This window comes from Dermacentor andersoni, chromosome 1, assembly GCF_023375885.2.
Source record: "Dermacentor andersoni chromosome 1, qqDerAnde1_hic_scaffold, whole genome shotgun sequence".
Classification (NCBI taxonomy): domain Eukaryota; kingdom Metazoa; phylum Arthropoda; class Arachnida; order Ixodida; family Ixodidae; genus Dermacentor; species Dermacentor andersoni.
The window spans coordinates 91,993,648-92,004,543 of record NC_092814.1 but is presented as its reverse complement, the minus strand read 5'-3'; the positions used below and the strand labels follow the sequence as shown (position 1 = coordinate 92,004,543).

Genomic DNA, 10,896 nt, shown 5'->3' with positions numbered 1-10,896 from the left:
ATTTTAAGTGAAAAGGTAGAGGCAACTCAAAGGAAACCTCAAATGATGTGGGTAACAGAACTCTGGTGATGACACTTAAGAGGGGGGAAGGGGGGGCAGAGCCCCCTTCGTAGTTGGCGCTTATGCAGTGGCACACATTCACTCCCAACTGCAACACTTGAATGCTGGCAGTGCTGCATTAGGATGAGCTATTTACAACAACAAACAGCTCATACAATCATCAGCCACATCTATTTCGGTGCAAAACAAGAAAGCCAAGGTCTTCTGCGAGACACCCGATTACATTATTTCACATCAATGCGGGCCAATCTTATGGTAAATCTGAGTTTGTTTAGTTCCTTCGTTTCTTATGATTTCCTGTATTGCGTTTCACTTGGTTCGGGTTTCGAGATCCTTGAGAGCCAGCTCGCATGCTGAGGTGGGCGGAACGAGAATACACATCATTAATCTTGAATGGTGAGTTTCTTGTAAGGTAGTCCGCATCCAGGACATCAACCCGGCCCATGGCCATTTTTGATAACCGGTTCTGTGGGATTGGCTGGTCCTCGCACAAAATGGGATCTGTTGAATGTTTCCCGCCTTTAGGTGTAGGAAGGGAGTACTGCAACAAGAGAATGACGGCAGTTAGGGAACAGCCAGCTTACTACTGAAAAACAATGTGCTATCGGCTTGCAGGCCTCGAGAGTAGGGAACTAAATTCAGGAAAGTCACAGCACAAGTTTGCATTTGTGTATGCACACTTTACAGACTGCAGCTAAGTTACAGGCAGACTGTCCAAGTCACTAAAAAATATTTTCTGTCTCATCAGCGCCAACTGTAGCCCACCATTACTTCAAAGTTGACACTACTTCAGGCAGACAATCTATCTGTATTGATTGCCTATCTGTACATGACAGCTGTACAATTAGCACAAATTATCCAGTATATCACAACCTTGTTTAGCACTAGGAAATGCAAGTGCTGCATGCCTTTTCCCACATCAGACCACGGTGGCAGCGTACTATGTTTCTCAACCAGGAGCCATATTTTGAAAGAATACTCTTCTGTCAATTCTATTCATTTCTTATCATCCACCCCACTGAGGTGCTGACCTTGGCAACAGTGAGTGTGCTGCTTTGTCTGAGCTTAATCACCAAAGGCAAAACTTACACCTTCCATATTAAATAAAACACAGCTCAAACCAATCTCCTGAAAGCGATATCCAAGAGCGCAGATATACAGTCAACTTAAAATGGAAATCTCACATCAAACTTTAGGTTGTTAGCATAACTTATCATAAATAAAAAAAAAAAATTCAGCCTCATTATTGTTTAGCGCACTGGAAGAGCTTTTGAAATGCCCTTTTAAAGACATACACACAACAATTTGAAGATTAATATCAAAAATGTTTTTCTGAAATGTGTCGTACCTTAAATTGCAACAAAATCTAAAAATAATGTGTTTCTTGTTATAAAGTGCCGTTTAGAGACTACTGCAAAAAGAAAATTGTAGATTTTATAGGGGCATAAAAAAATCCATGACTGTCAACAGTCCTACGAAACGAATTATTGATCTCATTGAGCGTTTTCAAGAATTTCAAAGACTTGTGTGCAGTCTAAAACATTGTTGCTCATCCTTGCACAGTGAGCTCGTCATAATAGTACCTACATGTGTCATCCTAAACTGACCACCTGCACAAAGTAGGATGCTCTCTTTGTCACAGAAAAATACCAATACATAGACTGATGTGACATACTACTGACAACTGGAGCCACATTCCTGCTGATATCATATCAATGATGGACTGCTCTTTTTCTCACCAGTCATTGTTGGCATTTTAATATGACAGCATTATGGTCAAACTGCACCCACTTTGGAGGTATCTAACAGAAAATATGGGCTAATCCCAAAGGCAGTGCAGTCTAACAGCGTCTTGCTGTCGGTGAGAGAAATTGACATGTGTCACACAAGCCAGATGAAAGAAGGATGCGCATGCTGGAAGACAGAGGTTCAGTCCCATCATCAGTCACACATTTCTTGTATAGCATTACAGGTGGACCTCATCCATCCACTTTGTAAGTATCTAACAGAAAATGCGAGGTGCGCTGAACATATGCGGGCAAGTCAAAGTGTGCACGAAATTGCAAGTTTGTACAAGGTACAAGGTATAGGAACGTCACTTTGGTAAATAAATGTGCAAGGTCGCTCCTGGCACATGCACGTGCTAAGCATGTTATCGCATACATAGAGAGTTAACAGTTCTAAGTGCTGGCCATATTTTTTTTTTTGTTTTACTGTGACTATTCTACATGACTGATGCAATCATTAACTGTTATAGTGCTGACTGTGTTTATTTTTTCAACAAATGTCATTTTTATTGTATAAGCTGCTTCTGTATTATATTTTGCCACATTATATCCTATTGCTCTTTTTTTATTCAGCCCACTCCCATTACCATCACTTCAGAAACGGTTTTGAAAGTAAATAAATAAACTAAATAGTACATTTATATCTTTATCCCTGAACAAACAAGCTGAGCTGCACAGTGGGCAACAATGTCTGAATCTGAGCCAGATGGTGCCTCCAGCTGACAATTATCATGGCTTTACAGTAGGCCTCACCAGACGATGCAGGATGTAGGACCAGCATAAACAATAGCAAAGAATGAAAAAGCCTCATTGTACAAAAGTGGTGATTCAGTACTTGCCACCATTGCATGGCACTTGGCTATGGAGGAAAAATGTAGCACTACATTCTAAATCCGATAGTGACCCAGTTTGCTATAACACGAAAGCTGCATCAGGCAACAAAACCAGTGCATACAATTCTTGTTCCTTTTTTCAGCTGAATAACTTATGCCAAAAATTTTGTTGTGCTTAGTTCACAAGATACATACACAGCAACCTAATGACATATGTGGCAGTAGTTATGTGCAACAAAACCACACTAATCTTACCCGTGTTCCACGAATATTTATAGGCCTCTTGTAGTTTATGTAGAGTTTTGTAGAGCCATCCTCTGCTACAGCCACTGAGACACGTTTCAACGTCTTATTGCCACAAGCAGGACAAAACTGTTTGGTCATAACTTTTGTGATGCTGAAACAGAAAAGCACACAAGTCATCAATACAAAGCTGATTTCATATGAAAAGCTAAATGGATGGCTTCCATGGAATTCATTTATTTGTAACTTGTGCCTGTTAAGATTATGGTACCCAAGGTGTACCCATTCCAATGAGAGAATGCCATTAATGTGTATGTAGTGAAAGCTGCATACAGGACTGAGTTTAAAACAAAGCTGAGAAAATTATTAACTTTTTCTTATTTTGGCTTTTAAAAGTCTGGCTTAGGAGAAACCATTTGGCAGTATGTGTTAACTGTGTTCAACTGATGCAACTAGAAAGTAATATTTTAATCTAACCATACAGCAGCTAAAGAAAGAGTAAATTACAACAAAACAATAACATAAGCAAACTTGTGGTATAAATGACAGTCAATCTTTACATAAATCAATTTCAACAATATTGTACTTGTCATTTATGTCAGCTGTCTAATGTATTACAACAAAAAGGTAACATTTTCTTGTGTTGTTTACTTTAGCTACCTCAAATGCCCCTAGTACAGGTTTTTTCCCCCCACATTAAAGGTTTATAGTTCTTTCAGAGCTTCATGCCATTATAAAAAGTGTCCACTAATGATTTCTTAGTGCCATCATCATTATCATGCTACTGGTACCACCTTAGGGACAGCATCCTCAAAGCTGCCATCAGCACCATTGCTGCCCTATAAACCTCATTTAGTATTTCTCTGTCATTTTTTTTTTTTGCATTTTCACTTGTTTTAAACCACCTAAAAGCTTTCTCCTGAACTCCTTAACGTTGCCATTCTTCAAACTGAAAGCACAAAGAAAACATTTTTGTAATTTTCGGAATCCTTGACACACTTATTCGAAGTACCGTGGAAATGGCACAGCTGCTAGCACATCACCTTTCATAGCCTTTCAACTATCTCCTTCTGTTTTCAATAACGACCTGCTATATCATAGTCTTTGGCTACCTGCTGAAAGCAACTAAATTAATTTCTATTTACTTTAGCTACCCATTGCTCACCTTCATCTACATGCACATGGGCGTTTAACCTCGTAAGACACTTCAACCACAAGCATAAATCTTATGCTTGATTTTCAGGAACCATGTTGAAGATGTTTCATATTTGTGTGTGTGTGTGTGTGGGGGGGGGGGGGGGTAAATGCTGCTGCATATTTACATTTTTTTGTAAATTTCCTTTTTTTATTTCACTCTCTATACTTCAACAGTGTGTCACCATAGCATGGTGCAGTGGCTTGCATGTGTTTTGCTGTTATGTTTTGTGCGTGTTTTCCAGTGGACCCCAGACTGCTAAGGCTATGTGTCCAATCAGTACTGTGCAGTTGTAACACTTGCATTATGTGCTGCTTATGTCGTATAATAAATGCAAACTAATGAACTATCTCTCTCTCTAACTGATGGAACAGTGGCTGCATGATGACAAGTCTGCTTTGTCAGTGACTACTTGAAAAATCATTTGCATGCACTAGACTGAGTGCTTACAGGCTACATTTGTGCAACTCGCCATGAAAGCTAGTACTAATCAAAAGTAATGAAAGCATTAACTGCAAAATGTTTCCCGAATTAAATATAATGCATGCAACATTTTAAGGGGGAAACCTCAGTTCTATTCAAGCAACACTTCCTTCAAATTTCTGTTCACTCTTGCAAAGAAGTTTGCAGGTGTGGTAGTTTAGCCAGACATAATATAAAAATAGATTAATATAAAACCACACCTTTATACCTGTTCTAAGCTGTCACACTGAAGCATGATAAATACTACACGTGATAATGAGCAAGATCATACATGCACATGTAAGCAGAGAGTGCTGTATGAATACTTTATACCCGGAACAGAGTGCATAAGTATTATGAAAATATGTATCTGCTTACGTGAAGCATGCATGGCAGCGCAAGACAAATGTTCTCGCATGCCTGATTGCCATTCCATCAACAGAAACAGCTTTTAGACCCATTTGAATCAGAACATTCTGAAAGAGATATTGATACCTTTCAATCATAACACTTGCATGTGCAAAACTTTAATAAAATGCAATGCAGGAAAGAAAATTGAGAAACAAGCTCGAGTGAACAATGACAACAGTATTTTTTTCAGTGTAGGTCTCTCGTAGATGAACCAGTAAAATCTGACAGGCATTACTAAAATAACAATGGATTGTTCATTCATGGAGACTTGCAAACAGTCTTTTTATGTAAGCCCAAATAAAGAATGCTAGCACCAAACCAAATACAAATATGAAAGTAACATTTTTTTTTTTGGTTTACAAGCACTCATGACAGTTTTCAAGTAACCTTCTAATACTACACTAAGCATGCTAAATTTATATTGCAGCATGATCACTGCATCTAAACAAAACACTACAACTGAACACTGCCAGATTGTGCTTTTGCAATATGCTGATAAGAATACTTGCCAGCCACAGAATCGGGAAGCAGATGTTAGGCATTCAAATTTAAAAAGTAATAGCTGAAAAAATGTGAAAATGAAACTAAAACAAGAGAATGAAAACAAATGTTAACACACCAGGCCCTTACCATAGAATGCATTGATAGAATTTAAAATGCTGAATCAATGACAGAATTATAATTTGAGCTTGATTACATAAACTCCCTTTTGAAAATAGGTTTAGCAATTTGGTGACTAGTCGACATCACAATCGAGGTAATGGCAATACTTCAATAAAGCGAGGAAAAAAACTATAATGAGACTGGAACATATAACATGTAGCTATTAAAAGCAATCCAGTTCACAAGATTACCCTTCCAGGACCAGTCACAGGTTGCATTACAATGTTAAACCAGATGCACAAGCTTTCGCAGGGAAAAAAAGTTTGTTGTACTGCACATTTTAATATCCATTCCTGTTTGCATTTGCTGTCTGATTTCTTTAATACCACATGGAAGAAAATCTATCATTTGACATTCCATTAATTGAACCACAAATCTAACTGCCTGCAGGTGCTTTTTTTTCATACTTTTTCTAGTTTACAATGTCAGTTCATGTCTTATGGATCATGGTACTCCACAACAAATCTTAATGCAGCAACATCCATAAAAGTTCCTTTTTTTTCCCTTTTTTTTTCTTTCTGGTCTAGAAGTAGCAAAAGAGAAACAAACACAGAGGCAACATGCATAGTTAGCCACAAGTCTATACCATGGACAGAGAAACAACTCTGGATGACTACCCTAGTTGGACAATTCGCTTGGGGAGCTTTGTGGAAAGACAATGACAAGTTCAATTTACAGCTTTGATGGCATTCCTCAGTCAGATGATAGCAGTTTCTTTCTATTCTAAAAAGCTTTTCAATTTCCAGAACCAGGATGGCTGTATGCTATGCAATGCGCGTATGCTATAATACACCCTTGTTGCAATGCGGAAATGCTCCTGCTTTAAAATTTAATTTTTAAGCAATCCAATCTGAACTATTCCAGAACTATAGTATGGAAAATTATGTTCACAATTGGGAAAAATATTCACTATTTCCGATTACAGCCATTCCATTCAGTGACCAAATTGAATAGCACCACATTGTATTCATTCCCCAGAAATGTTGAATTTAATATTGGCACACATCAACGCATAGCTTTTCAAACACACAACACGTAAATGGAAAACACGGGGAGGGCAGAAGATGTAAATTCAAGACAACGAGCAAAACGAGAACAAGGAGAAAGCAGGAGCCAACGTTTCGACAAGTGGACTTGTCTTCTTCAAGGCTAGTCGGCTTCAGGGCTTCAAGGCCTTAATGAAGACAAGTCCACTTGTCGAAACACGTACATGCATGCATAAACACAGAGACGTGCATAAAAGAAATTTTCTGTACCCAAATTCCAACTGCTACTCACACCCAGCACATATAGCTTAATAAAGACATATTTATAAAATTTTGGAGTCCACAATTAACAAAACGCAATTTTCTTCTGGTCAGTAGTCATCAACCTTTATCGTGGGTTGTTGCTCATTCTGCCGCTTGCAAACTTCATGGCTGGCCAGTCCTCATACTATAGCAATTTCCTGCCCCCTGGCACGTGCATACAGCCAAATTAAAACAACACCAACACATATTTCTGAAACTGAAGAAAACTCTGCCACACACTTCTCATGCATGAAAAGATGACATTTAGGCAAGTATGAAGGTAGGGAAGCACCCATAAGCTGTTTTAATTTGACACTAAAGCAGGTCTTGAAAAGTCGAACCTCGTGTCATCAACATTACTGTGACGTCGTGACATTGTAAAATATGCTGCCATTGAGTGGCAACAACGCAAGTCACGGTGATACTGCTCTTAAATAAAGTGGAGTGCTGCACAAGTTTCTCCAGGCTGCACTCACACATGGAAGCCACAGCAAGCCAATTTATCATGATGTCATGGTGCATCTACCTCCCAGATACTCAAACCAAAACTGTCATGTAAAACAAATATTACAGTGAACTATTACAATCATCTGTTCAAGAAAAGGTAGTAATAGCAGCCATTTCAAAAGGATGTGCAATCCAATCATGTAAAATGTGCTTATATGTAGCAGTATGTGTTCACATTTGCACATAAAAATTGCTTATAAGTGTTAACTTTTGCATTTCAAATCAATATCTATATGTTCATTGCTGTGCAAATGTATTGCAGCCAGATTTTTTGGGTTCCCATCAAATGTCTCTAGTATTATCAGAAATGGTGACACTGTATCAGATGTAATTTCACTGCACAATGTACTATGTATCATGCCTGCATTGACTGCATTGGTATCCATGTGAAATATTCATGTCTGTGCAAACTGTGCACAGCTTTCATGTGACCACTGGTCACAGGGTGGCTTTCAAGTTGCAACAAGCAACTTTTTGCCTTGTGTCCACTCCTTGTGATGGAAATCCCGTACCACTAAGAGGTACAAAAAGCTGCATTATTTAGGAAATTTTGAATATTGCCAGTAGTATTATTTCTAGGGCTTAGAGCATTTGGACTTTCATATAATATAGAAAGACGACGACACTCCTTCAAGAAATATAGTAATGCATAAAACACATAATTACAGAGAGGTTTACCAATAATGAGGCAAAGGCACATGATGTTATTTCTGAATTTAATGAGGACTAAAACATATGCCTTCTTGACTACAAAGTACAAAAGATGCTTGTGTATACCTTGCTTTGACAACAGAAGTATCACAATACACTTGGGTGGTCATTACTTTGAAACATGCGGGGACAGTGTGAAGTGCACGTCAACCAAACCACTCAGTGGAAGCAGTTGTGCCATAGGCAATCACTGCTGTTCTTGTCACTGGCTGACAAGACAAAAGCAAGAGAAACCTGAAAGCCGAGTGTGTCACAGCTTCATTATGAAGATGGGTTGCACTTGAGCACCATAACCAAGAAGCAACAGATTGCTTCACAAGCTAATGTTTCCTTGATATGCGAGTTCCTTAATTACCCATACAATAGCTGCTAAGCTACTGCGGCGGGTAGTGTCTGCACAGTGTCAAATAGACATGTAGACATCATGTGATGCAACACATAAAATATATCAGAAATAGCTCTAGACGATTTCCACCACTGCAAAGGCACATATTTCATCTAAATGATGAGCTTAGCAAAAATACAATATGAAGGCTTCTAAAAGCATACCAAAGAACAGCCACAACTTGTAAGCATGCCAACAATATTAGGTGACATACCTGAACAGCAAAATCTGTTGATATACATGCAACTGGTATTGGCACCTCTTCCAAAGTTAGTGAGCCCATTTCTTTTTTTATCTCTGCAATATTGCTTGGGGTAATCCACTCGCCATCGCTTGAGTCTTCTTCTGTTGAATCTACTTCATCCTCACTGCAGTCTTCCTTGTTGCAGCCATCGAGAGAGCCAGCAGGCTCCATAGGCTCAGACTTTTCTGCACCTACCTGGAAATTATTTACTTAGCTATGATACAGCCATAGGTTACACTTTCACAACATAAAGGTCGCATGATACCCAATTATTAAAGGGTCCCTTGCCAAGTTTAGCCATTACAAATATAGAAGTGCGCTGCATAGTTCATGCAGTAGTGATTCTGTCTGCAAAGTATCATGATGACATATGCCGCAAAAGCAGCTGAAAATTCAAATGAAATTTACGGGAGCCTTCTTTTCAGACGAACCACTCTGCCCAGTAGCAGAGATGACTTCACAAGTGTCACTATTGCATCACACAAGCCACCTGCAGTGCACAAATAGGTAGCACGCAATGCAAGCGACTCAAAGATTGATGTTCACACCCATGCATTGATATTAACATTAAAGGATACGAGCTGGTCAAAATTTAACTGGAGCATTCTGCCATGTGAAGGTGTGGTTTTTGGAAGTAAATAACGATCACTCATGTCTTGCTCAACGAGACGCCATATCCTGCAGGACGTTGAATCATATACAGAGTGTCCCAGCTAACTTTAATGAGAGTTTAAAAGAAGTTGGTTAATTAATTAAGACTAATTATTTATTTACGCGGAATGAAAGAAAAAAGTTCACATATTCGCATATTTCTAAACTACGGCTAAAGTTAGCTGGGATACCCTGCATATGGGTCTTATCTATGGGCTGTGACACTATGGGGCTTACATTGAAGCAAATTGCACTGCATATTTTGTAATAAATAAAATTCTTATCAGTAACAGTAAACAATGTTCCTTACACCAATACAGAACTTTCATAATACTTACAATCGCTTGGGAGCCAAAGAAACCCGGCGAAGAAACTACATCTCTTGGGGCTGCAGTTGTCTGTACCTGCACGAAAGGAGAGAGAAAAAATAGCACATATTAAGAGTGGAAAGGGTCAAACTGTGCAAATCGTCTTGTGGAACGAGTATTACCTCAATACTCTTAGGTTTCTTGGAAAGATGGGATGTCCCCACGTGCTCCTTCTCCAGCATATACGTGAGAGCAAGTACCTTGATGTCAACTGCTGACAAACTTGGGTAGTCTCCAGTGAGTTTAGAAAAATCCGTCACTGCAGTAAACGAAGTATAATCATGAGCAGGCTGAGCCACTGAATTATAGATTTGTAGTGCCGTCTGCTAACTCACTGATCTTCACTGCTTCTGGCGATGGAACTCTGTAGTTCAACTTATATGGAAGAACTTGGAGTCTCTGTTTTGTCGCTTTGTCTTTTATTTCACTTACAACTTCGGCCACTGTATATATATTTTCACCGATTTCCTGGAAAACAAATTAAAATTATGATCCCGTGATCAGACTATGAGGAATAGAAAACTGCCTCTAGCTACAATCGCAAACAAAAATGAAATCGGTCCTTACCTGCAGCGCTGCATTTTTTATAAAGCCTCCTGAATCAACGACCAAATTTTTCACGCGTGAACTTGACAACAACTCGACAGGATCCATCTCTAACATAAGGCCTTAGCACTGCTAGCACTGCTGACACAACACAGTAGCAGCTTCCCAAGAGCATGCAAAATTCGTCAGGCAGCCCAGCAGCCGCTGACTTGCACGTGGCTTGGCTGTCAATGACCAATTTTTATAATGACGTCATTGCCCTTACGCGCCCCATCACGGCCGTTTGTCTATGGCCTCTAGAATCCATGGCTTGGCACAGGTAGAGAAAATGGTAGCAGACGATCGCGCATCTAAACGGCTGCCGATAACCTTTGCGCCCATCAACACAAATTTATTTGCCTGTTAGCAAGCGTTACATGTACCAACATTTTGTGAAAGCGCTAACTTTATTGCGCGGCATCTGCTGAATATCTTTAGAGATGTTGCAACTTCTGCCAGTTTGATGACACATCTCGTTTATGAGTTAAAGTTTACACCATGG

At 39.2% G+C, this 10,896-nt stretch overlaps 1 protein-coding gene across 1 annotated transcript; it reads right to left on the bottom strand.

The window, feature by feature from the left end:
• Positions 1-212: 212 nt before the first annotated feature.
• LOC126544505 (RNA-binding protein NOB1) lies at positions 213-10,580 on the bottom strand. Its single transcript, XM_050191851.3, has 8 exons — positions 10,377-10,580; positions 10,145-10,277; positions 9,932-10,068; positions 9,780-9,845; positions 8,761-8,985; positions 4,959-5,056; positions 2,936-3,077; positions 213-601 (listed from the first exon to the last, which is right to left on the bottom strand). The coding sequence occupies exons 1-8, from the start codon at positions 10,470-10,472 to the stop codon at positions 332-334; spliced, it is 1,167 nt and encodes a 388-aa protein (XP_050047808.1). The 5' UTR covers positions 10,473-10,580; the 3' UTR covers positions 213-331.
• Positions 10,581-10,896: the final 316 nt, after the last annotated feature.